Source organism: Watersipora subatra, chromosome 3, assembly GCF_963576615.1.
Source record: "Watersipora subatra chromosome 3, tzWatSuba1.1, whole genome shotgun sequence".
Classification (NCBI taxonomy): domain Eukaryota; kingdom Metazoa; phylum Bryozoa; class Gymnolaemata; order Cheilostomatida; family Watersiporidae; genus Watersipora; species Watersipora subatra.
This window is the reverse complement of record NC_088710.1, coordinates 46750652-46774858: the sequence shown is the minus strand read 5'-3', so window position 1 is coordinate 46774858 and position 24207 is coordinate 46750652. Positions and strand designations below refer to the sequence as shown.

At 36.4% G+C, this 24207-nt stretch overlaps 2 protein-coding genes across 2 annotated transcripts; one reads left to right on the top strand and one right to left on the bottom strand.

The window, feature by feature from the left end:
• Nucleotides 1–358: 358 nt before the first annotated feature.
• On the bottom strand, nt 359–9445 carry LOC137390654 (citron Rho-interacting kinase-like). The gene is made up of 9 exons (XM_068076981.1): nt 9429–9445; nt 7362–7558; nt 6616–6791; nt 5950–6098; nt 5443–5629; nt 4988–5197; nt 3750–3906; nt 1517–1688; nt 359–497 (listed from the first exon to the last, which is right to left on the bottom strand). Exons 1-9 carry the CDS (start codon nt 9443–9445, stop codon nt 359–361), a joined length of 1404 nt encoding a protein of 467 aa, XP_067933082.1.
• An 8119-nt stretch (nt 9446–17564) lies between these two features.
• On the top strand, nt 17565–22755 carry LOC137391400 (E3 ubiquitin-protein ligase RNF170-like). The gene is made up of 5 exons (XM_068077862.1): nt 17565–17702; nt 18498–18688; nt 18887–18960; nt 20100–20222; nt 22115–22755. Exons 1-5 carry the CDS (start codon nt 17599–17601, stop codon nt 22400–22402), a joined length of 780 nt encoding a protein of 259 aa, XP_067933963.1. The 5' UTR covers nt 17565–17598; the 3' UTR covers nt 22403–22755.
• The last annotated feature ends 1452 nt before the right edge of the window (nt 22756–24207 follow it).

The window sequence follows — 24207 nt, the reverse complement described above, 5'->3', positions numbered from 1 at the left end:
TATTCTCTGCCTATATCTTATCGAATATATACCTCCAAGGAGTTGTTCGGCTGAGACAAAAATACATCCAAGACACTGCTGAAAACATTTATTCAAGAAGTAAGGTGTAGAGAGAGAGAGAGTGGTCTCAATAAAAGGAGTAAGTATTAGACACAATGTATCAGAATCTCGTAGTAGCATTAGCTGTTGCAGTGTACGACTCGGAGACAAGTCAAATGCTTATTTGTACAAAAAGTTAAACACAGACACTTTAGTAATATGAACCTACCCCCTCCCCCTCCCGTAGCCTCACCAAGCACCCTTAACACAACTAAAAGCATGATCGCTGTCCGCAATAAATAATTTTGTAACATAACACTTAACTGACCAGTTCCTTGCGCAGAAGGACCTCCTGTCGCTCGTACTGCTCTAGGTCAGCCTTGGTACAGTCATCTGTGTCTCCGGGTCGGCTGGAAAGAAGTCGATCAGCCATGGAGTGGCTGGCAAATGTAAGAGTTCTGAAATGTTTGTAAAACTAGTTTTCAGTCTGTAAATTTAGGAGACTGACTGAGATGTTTATTTAAGCTACGCCAATCTGGCTAACCTTTTCTAGTACTCTAAAGTCATCATCAAACTGCTAAGCCATTAGAAAGGGTTTTTACACCCTACAAAGTTGTGAATTCATTTCATATGTGATGTAACTAAGGGAATTGGTTTTATATTATGATTGACAGAGATTTTGTTGTCAAGTTTTGGTTAGTTGTTTCAACACATAAGTCACATATTTTATCAGTGAGCCAAAATGCTGGTAACGAGCCATGAGTACAAATGGTCATCTCAACTGAAGACTCATTCGACAATACCCGGAAGATAATCTTATAGCTGAATGGGTCTTTGAAATAAGGCAGCATAGTGATGAAAGTTACCTACTACACGCAATCATGACTTTAAAAGCAACATATTGACAATACACAACTGTTCTGGTCTAACAAAGTCGACTATGTGGGTAGTGAAAGTTAAAAAGTGAACAGTGGGATGATATTTGAGATTGTAAAAAAGCATGGATCTGTAATGCACACAATATTTTTGCTACAAAGCTGTAACTAGCTTACAACTTGTTACTTGGTGAAGACATTCAAGAGGTAATTGTTTTTATTTCATAATAAAATGCTGACATTTGACTTACCAGCTGGCAGTATGACACAACTAATTGCTGATTGGCCATTTAAGGAGAGACAAAATAGATTATATCATAAAGTACAAGGAAATTTTCTGAACTTTAATAAGCATTCAGAATAGACAGTATTAAGATAAATATCATGATAAATATCATGAACATCATATATATCACGGATTTCATAATTTTGAAGATCAGAGTAGCCAAAATCGATTCTGAAATTTTTTGCATTATCCCATTTAAAATTCACATAGAATAAGTTCACAGAAGAGTGCTCCACTGGAGCCAAGTCAGCTAACAAGAAAACCCAGTGAGCCCAGTGAACCGAGTGAATGCATATATTGCAGTTCATTTACATACTGCTTTGCCTTGAGCAGCGCAAGGTTGCGGCTGGTCGTAAAGCCGATGAATGGCAGCTCCTTGAATTCGGACTGATCGACATCGTCCTGCGCAGCTGGCTGCCGAGGCTCCACCTCATCAAAGTTGGATGTATCAGAGCTGCTGGACACATTGGGTATGTGTGGAGGGGAGCCTGCAAGAGTACTGACGCTCTGAGACACACTCTGAGACATGCTGAAACAGCTGCATGCAACTCAAATAGGTACATACAAAATGGGTACATACAAAATGGGTACATACAAAATGGGTACATACAAAATTGCCGGCGCAATTACAGGCAATATTTGTCTTCAATCATGAAATCATAACATACAAAAATATGCTAACTATTGATAAAACTATTGTAGGCCAAAGGCGAGTCCTGAAACCATGTGCGGGAAGTCATGAGGGTAAATCTGCAGGGAATGAAGACTAGAGCTCAGAGTCAACAACGCTAATATTGAGACCTGATCTTGTGAACTTGCAATAAAAAAACTAACACTTTGATCAATGCTCAAAAGTTGACTTTTTTTCTGCTTTCAATATAAAAACTCTTGTTTATTTTTTATGGAATCTGGTTAACCTATTTCATAATATAAAAAATCTATCGATGTAGCAGCTCAGTATTACATGAACGTGTTACAACTTATTTGAACTGCCCATGTAACTTGATAGGAGTCTTCAACTTGTATATCTACGGTCAACCTAGAATAAATAACTACATGTATGGATCAAACATTCTTCCAGCCAGTCCTAACGACGTAAGTCTTAACGAGGTAATTCCATTAGAATTCCTATGATCTAACTTAAAGTTTATGGACTTGAACTACTTTGGTACCGTAATTATAAACATATGCATCATAGGCAAAAGAATGGCTCTCAGAGTGTTTTTTAGAGAAACTTGCCTTCTGTACATTACACCAGAGGAATAAAATCAACAACAAACTATCAAAATCTCAAACGATAACAATTTACCAACGAGTGTTATAAATTAGTCGCAATCCTCATCTAAAGAGTCATTAGCAAAATGAAATCTGAGAAATGTTTAAAACCGCAAACATTCAAGTTCTAAAAGTGTGAAAAAGCACAGGACAATCGATCATTTTTATTTTCATTGCACACAAAACTGTGTCAGAAAGGTTCATGTCTAATTAAAAAATTGATCATGCAAACTAACAACAAGTTGCTGATGAACAGCAATGGCTCAAGTAAATATATCCTCACAAAGCTACACAAACGGAAGGTTTGATTAGCTAATCGTCTATGTAGCCTGACTACCTACCACAATTGCACTTATTAAGCATACAATATAACCCTCTATATAACCTTAGAACTAACCATATAACAAAAACAATTCGCTGCTAAAGAGTATAAAGTAAATGTGGTAATAAATTTAATAAATAGTTTAGTAAATAAATAAACTAAACTGTGAACAAGTGACATAACTACAGTAATACTTACTGCAATAACTAATACTTACTGCCATAACTAATACTGACTGCCATAACTAATACTAACTGCCATAACTAATACTAACTGCCATAACTAATACTGACTGCCATAACTAATACTGACTGCCATAACTAATACTGACTGCCATAGCTAATACTTACTGCAATAACTGACTGCCATAACTAATACTCATTGCCATAACTAATACTTACTGCCATAACTAATACTGACAGCCATAACTAATACTGACTGCCATAAATAATACTAACTGCCATCAGTAATACTTACTTCCATAACTAATACTTACTGCCATAACTAATACTGACTGACATAACTAATACTGACTGCCATCACTAATACTTACTGCCATAACTAATACTGACTGCCATAAATAATACTAACTGCCATCAGTAATACTTACTTCCATAACTAATACTTACTGCCATAACTAATACTGACTGACATAACTAATACTAACTGCCATAACTAATACTTAATGCCATAACTAATACTGGCTGTCATAACTAATACTTACTGCCATCACTAATACTTACTGCCATAACTAATACTGACTGCCATAACTAATACTGACTGCCATAACTAATACTGACTGCCATAACTAATACTTACTACCATAACTAATACTGACTGCCATAACTAATACTGGCTGCCATAACTGATACTGACTGCCATAACTAATACTTATTGCCATAATTAATACTAACTGCCATAACTAATACTAACTGCCATAACTAATACTTACTGTTTCTGATCTTCTTGAGATCAATACCACTGAGAAATTTGTGTGCGGTAATTTGGTCATAGTTCATCCTGCTTTTGCTGTCAGTTAGGAGCCCAGAAATAAACTGCTTGCTGAGCTGGGTGATTTTTAGAGAGCTAGCTGAGTGCGCGAGTTTCTCCTACGATCAACAAGAAAGGGAACAACTCCTTGCTATGAACCAAATTGTAACTACCCGCAACACAACCTATTTACAGATATACCTCTGGGAAAAAACTTCTTTAGGTAAATGCAAGGAAATGGGAACAATAACTTCGTATATAAACACACCAAGTCGATGTTAGCTAGATCTTTATTAGGAGTTGTATGCTCTTGTCGTCTGATATGACATTCTCATGTTACAAACAACTAAGCTACCAACGATGAACAAGTGATTGACTTGGCATTGTACTAAAACATGACTGGCTACTGAATACTGATAGGAATGGACGACTAACTAAATACTGGCAGGAATAGATGAATGAATGCTGACAGGAATAGATTACTAACTGAATACTGAGAGGAATAGATGACTAACTGAATACTGAGAGGAATAGACGACTAACTGAACACTGAGAGGAATAGACGACTAACTGAACACTGAGAGGAATAGACGACTAACTGAACACTGAGAGGAATAGACGACTAACTGAATACTGAGAGGAATAGATGACTAGCTGAACACTGAGGGGAATAGACGACTAACTGAACACTGAGAGGAATAGACGACTAACTGAACACTGAGAGGAATAGACGACTAACTGAATACTGAGAGGAATAGATGACTAGCTGAACACTGAGAGGAATAGACGACTAACTGAACACTGAGAGGAATAGACGACTAACTGAATGCTGAGAGGAATAGATGACTAGCTGAACACTGAGAGGAATAGACGACTAACTGAACATTGAGAGGAATAGACGACTAACTGAACACTGACAGGAATAGAAGACTAACTGAATACTGGGAGGAATAGACGACTAACTGAAGACTGACAGGAATAGATGACTAACTGAATAGTGGGAATAATAAATGACTAACTAAATACTTGCAGAAATAGATGACTGAATGCTGACAGGAATAGACGACTAAATGAATAGTGGGAGGAATAGACGACTGAATACTGTGAACAAAACACAAACTTTACGATGAAAAGAGAAAGTGAGTAGAAAGAGGGAGATATGACACGAGGTATAAAATTAGCAACATATAGAAGTCATACCTTAAACTTCATGATGTTACCGTAAGTGGTAACAACACTGCTGTTCTCATCAGAAAAAGGAAGAAAGCCACATGCCATCTCATGAGTTATAACACCGAGAGACCACCAGTCAACTAGTCTGTTGTAAGGTTGGTCGGAACTAGAGGTCATCGAGGTAAGGAGCTCAGGAGCGATGTAGTCAGGAGTGCCAACAGGCATCTTACCTGATACCTGTCAGATTTGAGTTTAAATATTATCCAAGTATTACAGTTTTGGTTTCTAATGTTTAGACACCCTGCGAAACAATGCAGAGAGTACGTGCAAACGAACATCGCTATAAAATTCACAAAGTTAAAAACTGGTCAAGTTCTATCTTTGTAACAAATATGGTTTGCTAGTCAAATAAAAGAATCATCTATCTGTTTCAATCAAACCTGAAAAGAAAGCTTGGCGAACGAGAAAGCCTGCTCGCCTACCTTGCCTTTCTTGTTCATTTTCGCAGCACTACCAAAGTCAGTGAGTTTAAGATGTCCAACCCGATCAATGAGAAAGTTGTCTGGTTTGATGTCTCTGTGTATGTAGCCCAGTGAGTGGACAGCGTTGATTGCCAAGGTCATTTCAGCCACATAAAAACTGGTCATATCTTCTGATAATGTCTCATATCTACACAAAGCGATTATCTTGCAGATCTATGACAAATGAGAAAATAAATATGAATGTTGAAAAGATGTCTAACGATAATAAATGGGAGCGAAAGAAGAGCAAAAGGACTCATTGCAAAGCCTGTTGGACATCTGGAAGTCTGTTGGGCATGACCAATTATTTAGTAACAAATGTTCAGTAGACGCACTTCCCAAAATAACTGCTATTTCACGACTATGTTTGACATAGAATCACAAATTATTTATGAAACTAACTTTGAGAAACTCCTTAAAAATTCAATTTTGTTACGGGTGAACTACGAACAGACATTAGCCAATCACCTGCTCATCAGTATAGCTAGATCTCCTCCAGGATGAAAGTCCATTGCGAGGTAGAGGTTCTCAGTATCTTGAAATGCGTAGTGGAGCTGCGTAAGCCAAGGATTATTACTTTTTGACATGATGTCGCGTTCTTCCTCGAAGTATGCCGCCTAAATACCAATAGAGCTAGCAAGTTTTAGCATTTCCTATAAGCTGCTGCTCAAATGTTGAGGAGATTGAACGACATGCCGGTGACATGCCGGTGACATGCCGGTGACAGTGTTAATTGGTATTTAGTAGTAATAAGGATAGCGAAGCTGGTATTTTGGTACCCCATAAAAAGACAAAACAACCCACACTTGACCACCACACATTGAGCTAATCTGGAGGCAGCACGAATACATAAATAACAGCGGAGTGGGAATGAAAGCACAAGCGCATACCGTGACACTTGAAGAACTGTCGGCTCCTATCACCTGCAATGTTTGTTATGCAAAGGAGGGTTATGGCATGCAAGCTACACATGAATAGGTGAGCAAAGAGCAGCGTAATGAAGAAGCATCATGAAGCAAAATAATGACTTCTCAATAGATGTAGACTCAGCATTGGAGTGAGACAGCCTTCCATTACCAATACAAGCCGAATGAGTTCAGTTCGTGCAATATTAGTGATCGGTTTACAACTTACTTCCTGATGAGAGAGAACATCCCTTTTTCTGATCACCTTGAGAGCATATATTTCACTGCTGTGTTTCTCCTTGACTACCTTTACCTGACCAAAGTGACCCTCCCCGATGAGCTTTACGATTTCAAAGTCATCAGGGTTAACTCGTAGACTTTTTATATCACTGATGCTTTGAGCGACTGCAAAAATAGTTTCAAAGGCTTATAAAAAAGATGGCATCGATAAAACAAAACAGAAAATGAAGAGCGAACATTTAGATATGATTTTAGTTATTGGGTGCAGAATAAATCTTTTATGACAGCGACAAATGGCCAGCATTTGCTACACAACCAGTTGCATATTATAAAAGTGCAAATTATTAATGCTTGCTATGGCAACTTCATAAAAATATGTAGAAAGCATACTGTGAAGGCTCTGACAGATAGGGTTCATCACACCTGACTACCACCATATCACACAACCTTGTCACTCATACCTGACTACCACCACATCACACACCCTTGTCACTTCATGTACCAAGCACTGCCTTTTCATTTCAGCAACATGGTTGAAAAAAGACAAGTTGATATACAAACATTGAATATTATTTAAATTTCAAGATAAGATTGGAGGAAATTTAATAACTATATTGGATGCAACTTAATAACACGCAGCTGCCATATACATGTGGAGAAAAACAATACCGTGTAAAATATTTTGCAATATGAACCTAAAAAGTGACATGGTCACACACTTGTATATAGACTTACGTTTGCGTACAAAAGTAGCAACATTTTTTGGAGGACTTTTGCGCTGCTTGCTCAGTTTTCGTTCACATTCATCATAGAGTGCCAATAGAGAATCCAGAAGTGCATCTCTCGAAATGTTATCAACATTTGCTTCTGAAGAGCATTTGCCATCAATTTGTTGGTTCAGCTTGGCTAATCTTAAGGGTATGTTAGCTTTGCTGTCCATTTTATAAAATCAGTTCATCTGCATTCTTTTCACAGCCTTTTATAATATCTGCAAATAGGCAAAGCGTGATGACACTCCCTTTAAATGGGCTATAAGCCTGGCGACCATATATGCCACATGCACCGATGGCAGGATCCCAGGGCTATCAGCGGTGAAATGGGAACCTTCGCGCGGAGTACCACTGTTTGTTGCTGGCGGTCAATGCAAGGTCAAAAAGCTGAATTATAATGAAAAACAAAACTAAGAAAATAATAATTAGTAAAGGAAAGGTTTTTATTGTCACATCTTTTTTTGAAGGTAGGTGAATGGAGGTGTGACGTTTGGCGTGATAAATTTGACAGGGTTTATAGGTCGCCATATAAGTAGAAAGCTAGAGGACAACTATATGAACTTTAAGTTAACATAAATTAATTCAATTTATTATACTTGATATTTTTTATGTTCAATAATCATGCCCAGCTTGTACTTTTTATCATTTCAGAGTTATTTTTTGCAAGAATTTTTTTTTCGCTCTAGTAACTACTTAATGGCTTCAAAGGTATTCTAAAGAATCGATACTTAGACGTTGTTCATCTTTCTCTGTACCTTCTTGCTTCAGATCAAAGGAAAGCCTTGCCTTCTTATTACCACTACTTATTACCACTACTGCCACAAACATTGGTCTAAAGTTGAAAAATAAGGCATGAAGCATGGTTTAATATCTTTGGAGCCCTATAGAACCAAACTATATGAAGAAAAACTGTGTACACAAATACTGATTTTCAAAACTACTTTTAGCGCGCTCCAAATTACTTCATGTGTCAAGACAAATACTTGCTCAAATTGTATGTATGTCACAGAAAATTGCATGGTTAAGTAAATATAAGTTAAGGTTTGGCTATACATAAAAATCCAATATTGCAAGGTAGCAGTTGTTTTTGCTAGCAAAGTTGAGTCTCGATATACATAACTAATCAATTGTATAATCTCCTTACAATCTCCTTAGTACTTTTAAGCCATAAGTTGGAGTGAAGAATCTGCAAGAACGCAATGTATTCAGTTCAATTGATTCAAAACCCTTATGGTAATCCGAGAAAATACCTATAGCGTTAAAATAAATGCATTACATGAAGCAGTAAAAACTATACTGTATGCAAAACAAATATCAAAAATGTTAAAGAGTGCTATTGTTAACTTACATGAACATTGCTTGTCTATAGGTTTTTGTTTTATTTGATATTTTTTAAATTTTAATTTCAAGTATCACATCCAGCTTTTCACCTTTTATAACTTTATGTTCTTTCTTCCTGCGTCACTTCCAGCTTTTGTCACAGTAACCGCAGAACAGCTTGGTAGTATTTTAAATAACTGATTTACAGCCGTTTTGCTTTATACAACTTCTTGGAAAAGCACTTTCTTTTTCCTCACTTCACTTTTCCTCCTTCACTATTGCTAGTACTTTCACAAAGTCGTCTTGAAACCTACAACTTCACACAATTAAATATAAACAATAATAAATATTTGCTATAAAACATACAAATAAAATACATCATCAACTTTTAATATTGTATGCAGGAAAGTTCACAAACTATGTGATCACAAATCAATTTGACTACTAGAATCGCAGACTTCAAAGACTTCGCAAAGCCATGAAGTGTTATTTGGCAATTTTCCGTGATAATCAGAAAAACTTAAAACCATTTTACATTAAACATTTGTGCTTATAGCTTGTAAATTGTAAGCGAATTAACAATTTTGTTTTAGAAAGATTTTACTCAAAGAGCTCTGTATAAAACTGTACTTTGCCGAATTCGGACAATCCAGAGTTTAATTTAAATGAAACTTACAACTTCTTATGAATAAGTTATACATATTTACTAAACTTATTAAAGAGATTCATTTGTAAAGCTTACAGCATTACTGTTTTGAAAATGAAAATTTTTAATCTTTGATTATTTGATGTGTGATACCTTAAGAAACTATTTTGCAGAGGTGGATAGAGTGGCTAAAAGCTGAAAAAAACAATAACAGTTCAGGAAAAAAACTGACTTGAGCAAATGTAGGTATTGAAAAGCTTTTATAGACACCTGATGGTGTTTCTTTTGATAGTCACTCTTCAAAATATTTAAAGAAATATTAATCCTAAAATAAACTTCCTATCTGTGCCTTATAATGACGTCATTTAAAAGTTAAGGCTGTGATTTCTCCAGTTACTGGGTAACTTTTTTTGCACTTGCTCATAATAGTTCTATACTACAACATCAATTTGTTTCACAGACAATGCCTCAATCGCTAGTATAAATCTGAAAGTTTAGCTTTAGCGAATGTAAATAAAAAGTACATTTCATGCTATTTTGTCTATGTTATTCCGTTACCACAATTTGTTCAACTTTCACAGTTGTTGTGGTATGAAGGATTTTGTTGGTTTAACCAGTAACTGTTGAACATGACTATCATCTAATGTTGTTTCTATCGGTGTGTTGCAATATTCAAGATTCTTTTTAGGTTAAGGTATCTTCCCATCTTGACACCCTAGTTTGGCTGCTGAGAAACATCTTTGGAAGACTTGGCAGTTCCGAACTTATTAAATGACATCTCTGATCACACTGACCCAGAAAAGAGCGTGACAAACTCTCATAAGTGATGAGTTAAAGCCATTGTGACTGGAATGTGACAGTTTAAAGAGTTTCCTTTCAGGGATTTTCGGAATTATGATTCTTAATCTCTTGTAAAAATAACATATTCTATAGTTCCCTTGTCTGTGAAATGAGAATATGCCTTATATACATGCGAGTTATAATTGCTAAATTCATTGTAGATGAGCTGTATAAGAGTCTGAGGCCCTATATCTTTAGTAGTGTGCAATTTGATTTTTTTGGCTAATCGTCACACTACAGGTGAGTTCATAGGCTTCTTTGAAATAACAGAGGCATTCAGCTGGTGGTCAATGTTTTTGCTGATCAAAGTCAGCATCTTTAAAAAATAGACTTGCAGTTACCTGTTTAATACCTTGATGTTTTGGTAGAACCGCATATGCAACTGCATGGCTTATAACCTACATAATACTGATACTATGATTAACCTACATAATTATAGATGGACTTAAGGAATATTAGTATAAGTGATTGATGATCACTGTGGATGGTTACATTCCTGATGGCAATATATGTAATAATGAAAATATTAGTCACCAAAAATCTGAAAAAAGAATTAATGCATTCATAACTGCAAGAGGAAATAATTTCTAACTAACTACTGGTTTCCTCTAAGCATAGCACATTAGATTTCCATATTGAAACAAAACAGTCTCGCTAGCAGGTGTAGATATTAGTGTACTTCAAGTTATGAAAGTATTGCAAAAGCTCAGAAAAGGTTAACAAAATATGTTAATTATTTGAGTGGTCGCTGCCGAGACACAATTAACAGACAGATTGTTGATTACTTCATGTTTCATATCCAAGAAAACGTTTTACTTCTGAGATTTTGGGATATTTCATAGTCAAAACTGAACATAACTTGCTGAAATGTGTTTTCATTGTTTTGTGTTCAATTTGTGTTCCGTCTTCATTTGTATTCAATCTGTCTCTTGTTTATTAATATAGACTGCTGTATTTTCAAAGTAATGGCTCACCTTAATCATTAGTCATTGTTAGAGTAAAGTTTATAAGTGTTATTGAGCCTTCTTCTATCATCTTGGTAGTATTAATAACTTTATGAGTAATTATATTGTTGTAACTTGTTAGTATGTCCAAAGTATTGATGAACCTCAAAGGTATTGTGTCTCAACTAAAACAAAAAATACAACATGCTCCCGTTTTTAGAATGAGGAGTTGCAGTCGAACGTGCCTAAAAACTAAGAGTGATGAACAACATTTAGTACATCACATAGCCATTGCGGTAACGCAATGGTAAAACATTTCAGTTAGACAGAAGTTCTCTTCGATCCAAGGCCATGAGGTATGTGCTTCTATAGATCTCGGCAGACTACCAGGCATTCCTAGGATTTGATCAGACAATGGTGAAAGGACTTTGCTCATATCATAACTAGCTGCTTGAGGTGTGTTGGTTGGTCTATTACGCAAGAAACCACGCTTTGTATTGGCATTAGTGTTTATGGTGCTGCTGGTCTCATTGAGGTTGAAATGTACTCTGTTTCTCCTAACCACATTGGTACAAGTGTCCATAAGATAAGATCATGATGATGTGCGTTTTTCCACCACCTTTACCAGGACACATTGTCTTTGCTGCCCAGTTATCATGAAAACATCGGAAAAAATAGGAAGATTTGTTAAATTTTAAGCAGTGTTGTCATACTGCTTTTTGCAGTGCTTTATTCTGTTTTAGTTGATCTGTAACATGCACAGGGGTTGGTCTGAAGTAGTCTCCTGGGACTGGAAGGCAACCTCAAATAGATCTTTTGAATAGCATTTCAACTGATGAGTAAATGGTTCCAGTAATGGAAGTTTCCCGGTAGGCTAATACGGAATGATAAACATCTTCGCCAGAGTGTTCACACTTCTTAAAGAACAACTTGATTGTCTGAACCAGCCGTACCATTTCAGACTTGAAGTATGATTATTAAATGACCAATCTTTGGCAAACTGCTCCATCTAATAACTATTAAAAGGTATGTTGTTAGTCATGATAGATAATAGCATTTTATGAACAGCAAAGATTGATTTCTGTGCCATAATAACATCAATGGCTGGTTGTTCTTTAAGCATTCGAAGTTCTGGAAAGTGTGAAAGACAGTCGATGACAACAAAATGTGGCAGGCAGTCAACAACAAGGTAGTTGATTTCCTTGGATTCCAGTATATCCATGACTAAAACATTCCATGGTATATCAGGTAGACAATGAGTCCATAGGGTCTCCTTTTGTTGTCTATTACTAAAGACAGCACATTCTGCACATAATCCAGTATCAAAAAGATATGATTTATTCCAGGCCAGAATACAGATCTGGCAAGACAATCCCAGCATTTCTGTATACCCTGATGTCCAGCATGAACCAAGTTGCCACGAAAGGTATCACTAGCCTCTCACCCAGATATATAAAACAATCGTTTTATATAGCTCATCCTTTACAGACCAGTATGGGTGCAAGGTTTGTGACACTTGAGCTTTGCGCTTTCAGTTACAGCCATGATGAATGATATCATGCAACTGTTTTATTACTGGTTCATTAGTATAAGCTCTCCTTAGCTCATCAGCCATCTGTACAATATGTACCATCAAAATTTTTCCATCCAACTACAGTGTACCCTCAGGATACGATTTTAATCCGTTCTAGGTTAGCACCGTATGGTGAAAAATCGTGTGATGGATTATAAAAACCATAATAACTATAGAATGCAAACAAACCCTGGTAAAAGTCATCAAAATTCCATACAAGTACTGTACATATTAAAAATTAGTAACAAAATAGTATGTTAACCTTAGTATCTATAGTTACCTACAGTAACTTGAGTATATTCAGTGTATTTACTGGTTATGATCTGCCTTAAAATGTAACGTTGCAATGTGCTGTACGTACCGTTGAGCGTTCTCACCTTCAAGACAGACGTATATATAATATGAACTTTGAATAAGTTTAGCTTACTAAACATACCCTTAAAGCTAAGTTTGAGTATGTATTTATATATATTTTACAGAATTTTAACTTTTTATCGCTAAAACCCTACCGCTTATTAGTTTCTGGCTTCGTTTTCAATATAATTTTATCGAATTTCATTAAAGCCTTTTACAACCTAACTCGGCAAAAAAGCCTTAACTATGCTGATTTTGTGTTTTCAAAAACTTTACTGAAAAATCTGTAACAAACTCTTTCTACAAATAAGGAATCTTTCATCTGTTGCTGATCAACGTTAGTGCACCCAGTGCCAACAGACTTTGCTAGACACTTCTTTTCGGAATGGTTTCTGCGTTCGCAGGCTCTACAGTTTTTTCCATATGCAGGACATCGACCTCATGGATGTTCAAAGCCACAAAATTTGCAATGTAACTTTTGTGATGTAGTCCTGTCAACTGCTTGCAGTGCTAGACTTTGTCTCTAATTACTATCAAGACTGCTACACTCTTTGTGCTAGTCTTGTCACCTTCTGTCATTAAATTCATCTGTTGCTCAGCCACTTCCAATGCACGGATCGCCTCAATAGCATCTGTTAGATCATTTGTATGGTCACAAAGTAGCTTCTGTTTCAACTTTGTAGATCTGAGACCTAAGACAACCCTGCATAACAGCATCATGTTTTTCCGGTCACCAAAGCCACACTTTACAGCTTGAGTGAACCATTTTTACAAAAGAGTCCACAGGTTCACCATCAGACTGAGTCATATTCCAAAATACATACTATTCATATAGCTCTTTTTTCCCGATTACAGTAATTAGGAAACATCTAGAACATTGTGCAGTGCAGCTTTAGTTTTACCAGGTGAAGTCTCAAGCGTGTTATACACTTCACTTGCTTCATTACCAGCTATTTGTAAAACCAACATGGTTCAGGACCAGTCGCTGACTTCTCCTTCAACAAAAGGCAAATGGACGTCAAATAATTTTTAAAAATTCTTCAAAACCTCTTCCAATTCTCAGACAAATTGCCATCAATCAGAGTTCAGAGGGCTGTTTTAAACCTTCCCTAGTAGCAGGCTATGAGCTAAAAACCGTAACATGAAACAAAGTCCGGATTGGTAGTGGATCCGAGTCAAGTCAAAAAATCAAGCCTTTCCAACTAGTGGTAAAACAGATGTAGTTTCAATGTAGTGACTCACATTTATTGGTGTAATTTAATAGTATGTAGAAAGTATTCATGAACATCAAAGGAGCCGTGTTTCAATTAAAACAAAAAATACAACATAACCGCCACATAAAAAATACTTTTATCATATATTCTTCTCTTGTGTCATGGTCATGTTTTACTATGGTCGTTAAATTTTGTTGTATGGAGATATTGCGAAAACAAGATACCAACAGGGAATGTAGACAGACCACAGGATAAGCATATAATACCTACAAGCAGCAAAACGCCTAAAAGACATCAAAAGATTCAATATTTGGAAACGTCAAAAAAAAATTAGAAACTTCATAATTGAAAGAAATTAGTCATAGAAACTGTGTCAACACCGCCTGTGGAAATCGCCAAAGGAAAGTGGAAGCTACCAACCACCACCATCATCAAAAAGTCACCAGAGAAACATTAGAGACAAGTCAAATGAGTCACATACAGATCTGCCACCACTGTCAAACATGACCTACATGTAGATACCGGGAGTAAGTCACGAGCTTCACCCTACATGCCGACATCACGTGCACCAGCTGAAGACTTACGCAAACAAGATATCTTCATACGCCTGACAGAAAGCATTGAACCTTAACACTCAACCTACACCCACAGGCTAACCATCCCACATGCCAGACATCTATAAAAGAGAACAGCTCCAATGACTCAGCATCTCTATTCACATCTTTCTCTCTTCCTGAGGACCTCCTTGGACGCTCTCCCCTCTGCCTGCTGAGGAGCCACTCTCTCCCCTGTAGATGGAGCCTCATTCTCTTTCATCACCTGAGTCTCTTCTACACAACTATCTCAACTGTCGACATTCTCCACCTATGGACTCTCACAGCCAGGACGAGACTGAGCAAACAAGCATGGATGACCAATCGAGTAAGGATGTAACTTTTATTAGCTTTTCTAACTTTTTGTCAATAATATTGTTTTAGAATTTCGTTATTTGTGTATTTTAATTGTTTGACTTATAGAATGAAGAAGTAATTTTGACTGGTAAATATCAGTATTGCTTACAACAGCTTAACACCTCCACTTGTACCTGAACCAGGGATAATCTAATTAGTGTAGTAAACTTAAAAATCAAGCGAGATATTCTAAAGAACAAACTCTATGAAAAGAGTGGTGGGCTTGAAAAAGGCAGTGGGAAAAATAACTCCGAAGAATTGCCCTATTTGGATCGGTCCCAAGGACATCAAGCTCATCGAGGCGCTTCGGACACTCGACGCAAAGAAGCATAATAGACTGATCAAAAGAAAAGGCGACTTAGGCGATATATATAGAGAAGGGGACTTCTGAGACAGTGGTTGACCTAAAAAAGATAACAGACGCCATGTATTAAGATTTTTACACAATGAACAGTCTTTTTTTATTTATTTACTGTTCACTCGTTTGAAGAATTTTCTTATGTTCATGATTACGTGTCAGAATAATCTAGTTTCTGTTCCAACTAAGTATTAGTTGTTTAGGTTACTTAAATAATATTGCTTTCGTTTTTATTCATACGTTTTCTCGAGATAAAATTTTGTAATTAGCTCTTTTCATTATCAAAACATGTTTTACTGCTTTGTTATGATTACTGTTCCCTATCCAGTGTATGTAGATTTTTCTGGGCTTTTTGTTAGATTGGCTTAGATTGTTACACTGCGCTGGTTCATTGTCTAACAATAATTTTTGATTGTTACGAATTTGAAAATTTCTAGAAAGTCGGCAGTCAGCAAGATGATATGATTGGTCGGTTAGAACGATAACCGTCAATCTCTAGGCCAATCGCTTATGTAATATAAATACTGCCACAAATTTTTAGGCAGTTTAGCTTGTGTTTTGATCTTGAAATAAACACTTAATATTATTGTTATAATAAATTGTTTTACTTCTCGGAGAAATATTAATTCTAAGCGTTACTACAGACTGGCAGCAAGCTCGGAAAAATTATAACAAACTATTGGATAAATAAAGAGTTATTGTTCTTAGAAGAGTTGTGTTCTCTCCTGTTTGGTTCAGCAAGTTGTAGCGTTGGTTTCAGCACAGTCTGTTGGTTTCAGCAGAGCACAAGTGAGTTGGGTTCAGCACCCTCCTGTTGGTTTCCAAAGGTTGTACAGTCGACAGCGTTGGGTTCAGCGCACTCTGTTGGGTTCAGCAAAGCATAAATGAGTTGGTTTCAGGCTTTCAGCTCCCTCCTGTTGAGTGCAGCAAGTTGTAGCGTTGGTTACAGCGCAATGACTAGAGGTAGGGGTTGTCCCCACCCCATTCTTACGAGTTCTCTTCATTAGTTCCCACAAGCTAAGCAAAAGTGCACAAACTGAACATAGTCAAGATAGAATAATATGACAAACAATTTCAACGCTGATGTTGTGTGTGGATTCGGACTAGTTATGCATAACATAATTTCTCCACATCTATCCATAACAATTTTTTTAACCAGCATCATAATAAATCATAAATTTGCGCTGGAGAAAAAAATGATTAGTAAAAGTAAACTGTGTTCATTGCAGAACGGCATCTGTAAGGTCTGATAGCTCCAAAAGTACGAACAAACATTACTTACATAGCAGTACGATACAAAAATATTTGATAGTAAAAGCCACAAAACCAAAAATAATTTGGATGAGGCGCTACTAACAGTTGTTAGATTTTTACATTCTGAAAAAATACATTCTTGTACAAACTCTAAAACATGCTAGGATACTTGCAAAAGTACTTTTCAATCGAATAGTAAGACAGCGATTTACCAAATTCCACGTTCTGCTTCAACAGGTAAACGAATTAGGACTAAAAAGAAAGCCGTTTAAAAGTTGCGCGACGGTTCATTGTATACACTTCGACTACTGAAAAATTAGCCAACAATATTTCGCCGAAAAAATGTTGTTCCATGTTATACACTTGTTGCTTTAGCTGTTTACTGTAACCAAAATAGCTTAACTACTGGTTAATTTGTTTTTAAAAACCAAACAAATCAGTTTGGTTTAAATAGTTGTGAGTCTTCAAATATGAACATTATATTGACATGTTTCTGGGCAAGTTTCTTAAACTGACTTTTTGCTTGCAAGAGGTTTTGCTCGGCAAAGACAGTAACTGAATGTATACAATAAAACAGAGATATGCGTGTGATATGATTTTTATAATAATAATAATAACAATACTCACATCAGCAAAAAACATATTCATATGTACAATATTTCACACTGTTAAAGCCGGACAGTTGTTACAGAAAATTGCTTCCCGTTCAGGAAACTACGTTAGGTTAGACTAAGCATCTATATTTTGCCATGTTCGAAATAAAGGATGTTGTTGAAGGAATCAGCAACGAGGTTTTATGTTCTAGTATTTTGTTTGGTATTGTAGTAATATTAACTTTGTGCAAAATTCGAAGGTTAGTATCCATTACCGTAAAAAAATTATTTTAATATAATTATATGTAGTGAAATAGTGCGATGGTATTCTGCAATACCGCCATACCTGCCAACTTTCACGCATTAGGCGTGAGACTCACGCAATTGCTCCATGCCTCACACATCTCACGCCCGTGTCACGCAATTGCCCCTTTTACCCAAGCAAACCTGTTTTTTGCCCCAATCTTCAAGTAGTAGTCATATACGTACTTACTACTAATAAACAACTATGTATCAACATATTTGTGGCATTATCATCTTTCAATAACCTCCACGACATCTGGCTTCCATATGGAGTTATATTATCTTTTGCTGTGGTGTTTTTATACGCTATAAAAATTTACCCCACTTATCAAATCCTCGCGTTTTCATTGCCCCCAAAATAGACTCTCACTCTTTTCCCCACTCCAGGGTTGGCAGGTCTGAATACCGCTGACCTGTCCTCTATGTATGCTGGTGGTTTACTGATGTTGCTCAAGTCTAAGGCTCAAATAGTTTGGGTGTTTGTTTTTTTGTGGAACATTTGGTCATAGTCATTAAAAACATTCTGATTTTCAACAAAGACAATTAATAAAGTCAGAACTTTGCAGATAATGTTGGCGTTATAATGTTGTAACTAATTTATATCTATGTATACCCTGCTATCATCTTTTGAGTGTTTTTAATTTGGAACTTTCTTACCACGTCTTTAGTCGAACTTTGACAAAGATCTGCTCACAGCTTTTACCTGATAACAGGTTGTGAAGAACATTGAGTTGATATTGTATTGTTCGCAGGTTGCTTTATAGTGGGCCCCTTCCAATCCATCCTGAAAGTGAAGAGATTATTACTGAAACGCGTCAGCAGCTCCATGCTAATAGTCCAGTGCCACTGAGTTCCACACAGCATGATCGAAGCAACCCATGTCCCGTATGCCTGGATGCAATACGATATGGTTTAGAAACCAACTGTGGACATCTTTTTTGTGGTAAGATTTCGTTTGCTAAAGCTTAGCCATTGTGAGTTATTCTATTTTATGAAACATTCTCAAATTTCTTTGCTTTGGTTTGGTTGATTCTCGTTTCATGAAGTCGTTTCATTTCGATGCCAAGCTCAATGATGTGGGCATCACTAGTGCAGAATTGTTCATAGATCCACACATTTTCATCTACCTGGACACTTTTAGGAAACTGTGTCATCACCTATTGGAGAACTGGACGATGGACAGGACCGGTAGCTTGTCCTAATTGTAGGCAAACGGTGAGTACAGCAATGTACGACGGTAGCTAGGGGTGTATTAGGGGTGTTTGAATTATGTTTGGTTAGTTGTTTATAAAGTTTTAACACTCTTAAAGAACACATACAAATATTGTGACTACAGTTATTCTAAAATAATTTGTTGTTGAATGGCTACGATTACTGCCATAACTTGGTGGATAGAAATGGGATTGATTTAACATTCAACGCATGGCGTTTTTGATGCTATTCAGATAATGCAAACACTAGGATAGGTCCTTTGCTCAATTGATCTCATTTTCTGATTTGCTGCTATGCAGATTACTAGCTGAAAATAAAGTTTAGCGTGGACTGCCATATAAAATTTCCAAGCTATATTGAAGCATTCAGGCGCCCTTCCCCAGAGTAATCAGTCATTTGGAAAACTAGCTGCTGGTAATGTTAGCAGCAGCAGGAGGATGTGAATCAGTCAATGTATTAGTTTATTGGGAGTGAAGAATTGCTGTCTAAATCAATTACATACATATGTTTAGTTTTTTGTTTTCTGTTCTCGTAACTTCTTTTGTCTTCCGTTATAACTCGAGTTTTTACTATAGTTATAGTCTTTCATAGAGTAGTAGAGGCTAGCATTAAAATGAAGCACTGCTAAAAGCCAGAGCAAGATAACTCAGTTAAATTACTGAAACAGCAAAGTCCCCCTTCTTGAAACTTTTGCCAGGTCGACTGTGAAATATATTTGAGAATGAGCGTAAACATATTTGCCAAACTGTGTATATCGCGTTGGCATTACATGAAACTTTGTTCCTTACTTAGGAGCATTTCTTTTTCGCTTGAAGCCATGCCTATCATGACATGTAGTTTGTTTAAAATCAAATAGACTGTTTAAGATGGATAGACTTGTTTTGCTCAATTGATGGTATTACATCCATGTTTCACTTTTTATGGGTTCTTCCTTACAGACTATAGCTAATACATGTATTGTGGTCTATACATGTAGTGTTATGTAATCACGCCCTGATTTTAGATTTTATAATCACCAATAAATTTCACAGTTCAGTAGTCATATACCTTTCCGCTATAACAAAAATAGCAGCTTGCTTTGAGCAAACTGTTATAGTTCAGATGTTTTTGTGAGTCTGCAGTCCTGATATATTGTCTTACAGGTGACCATTCTCTTGAATGCCTTCACTGCGTCAGAGCTTCAGGAAGAAAACTCCGAGATAAAGAACATGATACTCGAGGAGACCCGCAACTACAACAGGAGATTTTCTGGCGAGCCAAGGACTGTAAGTCGAGTTGTTATTAGCCATCCAGTTCATGGTTTCACTTTAATCAGTCGCATTGTAGATTTGAAGCTGATTCGCCACTCTTGTGCACTCAAGGTGTTGGACTATTCTAGTTTTCTGGGAATGCAGCACCTTTGTTCTATGAGAAAGTTAATTGTAGATCTACATGTAGTAGGTCATCATCATGGCCTCTAACTATAACTTAATATTAATACTTCTAGTTGTAAGCTTTCACAAACTGTAGCTCAGAATAGTTCGATAAATGAAGCTCTTTGCCTGATGATGCTATTATAATGACTTCTATATCACCGATAGTTACTGTGAAACCTCTATTTGAATGCCATGACACGCTATTTTTCAACCCTTTTTTCTTTAGTGGCGTTTTATAAGAGGTGACGTACAGATGGAGGATGGTGTTGTATTTCTCAAATAGCTTGTCATAACTTTGGGAAGATAAATTTAACCCTTTACGGGCGAAGCGAATGTCGCCTGTAATTTGCATTCTCCTTCAGGCGAGGGACATTAACATTTTCAGATGCAATAAATTTACTATAACTTACTTCCAACTTGTCGTTGACCTCTTAATAAATATGCATTTGGAAGCTGAGTAATATCTCTACCAGTTGTTATTTATTGTTGCAATTAACTAATGATCTTGCAACCTGTATTGCAATTTGTTAAAGCTATCAATGTTTTTATTTTCCAAATTTGAGGACATATTTTCATTTTATAACTATATTTAACAATGTTGCATAAAAGCTCATTGCACTCATTGATACGTTTGCTGCAGTTTGCAGCCAAAACTGGCTTTTTATGTGCAATAGAAAAGGAGTTATGAGCGCTGATCCATTGTGAGCCAAGGTGAGATAACCCTATGATGCTGTCAAGTATTATGCTAGAAACCTGCAAATTTATAAGTTATATAATAATAATAATCTATCAGATGCTACAAATATATTCAATAACAAGTCACAAACAAACCAAATTTATAATACTCGCAAAAATTAACATTTTTGAAACAAAGTTAACATTTTTTTGAAAAAAATATTAGCATCATTTGCTCAGCCAGTTGCGTTGTGATTGTTGTTTTCGTTTGGAACCCTTCCATATTCTTCTGGCTGTTCAATACTTTTCACCAGTGTCTTCTGACGTCAACTCCTCTTCTGAACAGTTTTTAGCAGAGCAAAATTTACGTGTTGCTATTTAAAATACTTTTCACAGAAAAACGATAAACTTTTAGCTGCACGTGTTCTTAGCACAATATTTAGCCTCAAAAATCCATTTCAAATGTTAAAGGGTTTGTCGCATACGTTGAAGTATCAGGACCATGTTAAACAAGGAACTACTATTAGCTTGATACAGTTATTAATTATCTCTGTGGTGTTGCTTTCAAAGTTTCAACGAAAAACCAGAAAGTTTGGAGTTAGAAAATGGACTTCGATATAAACAGCAACAACGAAATAATTAATATTTGCTGATGTAACCGAGCCATTACTAGTACCACTTTGTGGACAATTTTTTACTTATTGTTTATGGGTTCCTTAAGATCAAAGGTTGTCAGTAACGCTCAAATAGAGGCGACGTTCAAATAGAGGTGGCGTTCAAATAAATGTTTGACGGTAATTTTCAACACTGAGCATTGTAGCTGTGGTTACTTGCTTACTTTCATAGATGTAACCTGTTCTGCGCGCTGATCTTGGCGTGTTGATATGTAAATGCAGTATGAGGTTACATTAAGTTATTTTATGGTGTTGGTTTTGTACAAAACATTTAAAACTGTGATTCCAAATTTTAGACGAGTTCATTGCATTTGCATACTCTGCTGTCTAGTTGTAATCCTTCCACCCTTGAAACTGAGAGCTTTATAACTGTCACGACTCTGTTCATTGCAGATCTGGGAGTATTTACAAGACACTCCCGCAATACTTCGTCATGCTCTCTATGATTTAGTGAGCGTCTCTGGTATGGTTCTGATATTTAGACTCAGAATACTTTTATGTCTATTCGTGGTTGTTATATATTTTATTGTACCTTTTGATCTGTTGCCCGAGGGTGCTCTAGGGTTGCTAGGCTTTATTGATGATCTCTTCATTTTCTTAATTGCTGCCATTTATATTACTGTGATATATCGAACGTATCTCGCCAATAGAGCTGCCGGAGTGCCTGGCCATGCTATGTGACGCGGCTTTTCTCTTTTTTGTTATTTCATTTTCCATTGTTACCCTTAGTTGATTTAATTCCCATTACCTATAGCTGGATTTGTTGTTGTTTGCTCACACGCTACATTATATTTTAATACAGATTACGTGATGAAAATAACTTTTTGCTAGAATATCCACACAAATTGCCAATAGGTTTCCAAGACTTCATGTTCATTCTTCTGCCAAATCACAGGGTCTTGCCCTTTACATCCCTCGAATTATATGAACTAACAACTATCATCAACTAGCTAAATGCCCAGCGTTGCGCCGGTAATAAAAAAGGTTTTTGCACAAAAAATCAACATTATTTGCTATTTAACCTCTAAATGAAGGTCTTTGTTTATTTCTGTGTGCGCTATAAGTTTAATTAAGTGTATACTAAATCTATATAACCTTAAAGTTTGTCGTCTGTCATTCATCGGTCATTCTGGCTATCCAGCTATAGCAATTAGTGTGTAGCAATGAATAATCCGTATCGCAGAGGATTTGATTTCGGAACCTCCCATTCCCCAGGTGATATGCTAACCCATTGAGCTACGCGAGATGCAGTAGATTCATCGGGCAATATGAGTCACTATTTGGGTGGAAAATACATCGCGGATCTGCGTTTACATTATGTGCAACGTCATTAAAGCTTGAGCTTGCTCACATGGCTCTTGTTAGTAAGATTAGCAATACGGATACGAGCTTAGTAAAATTACCTATTGGCAATGTGCCAGTCTGCTGGCAACTACATTATCCGTCAGTTTATAAGCTGTTTTATAAATACATACCTGTGTAACGCCGGGCATTCGGCTGGTATACATATATTTATAGCATTTTGGGAAAGTCTGAGCATGTATTTTTCTTTAGGAAAATGTTTCTTCTAGTAAATTAGTTCAAGCATGAAGCGTATTTTAACCAATTGCCATTAAAGATTGGCAGGTGTAATAAGTATGTGCACAATTGTATCGCAAATAAACTGTGTGGCTTAGTGGTTAGCTCGCCTGTCTGGAGGTTCCGAGTTCAAACCCGGTGCAAAGTGGATTTTTCGTTCCTAAAACTTTTTATATTAATGAGATTTATTTACATATATATATACTAGCTGCGCTACCAGGCATTGCCCGGGTATAAAAATCAGCTTATAAACAATGGGAGGTAATGAGAGTTGCCTGCCACTTGCTATTAGCCTGGCATGAAATGATCACACAATATATAGCCTTGCAATCCCAAAAGCATATATTAGCACTAATGACATGAAATTGGATTATTCTGCCACCATGCTTGTTTTGAAGGGCTGAGCAGTCGTTTCAAGAATTATTTGAAGATTACAAACAACATGTCATTAGCTATTTATTATCTATAATTGCTAACTATAACTTACTTCTACAGAACAATATTATATGAGCAAGCGAAATGAATCAAATACAAAGGTATTTTATACGCCAGTTTTTACTGCTGTTAGATAAGACAAAGGAATGCTCAAATACGCATCTGCTATGCTCTCATCCTTTCACTATTAAATACTCGGTGCCATCTACTCAGGACAGCAGCTCTCACTGAAAGCTTTTCACTGAAAGAGCATTCTTTATTCATTTGTCTATAATTGCACTCAGTTATGTAAAACCATTGTGTGAAGCACTATGAGATAATGAATATATATATATAAAAGCTACATTACGAAATGGGTTTTTGAGGCGGTACATCTTTCTTAATATTATGCAACAGATATTTGTCAGTAATGTGACTTGTAAGTAGTATATTGACTACTTTGTGTACAAAGTGTTAGGAGATAAAATAATTAA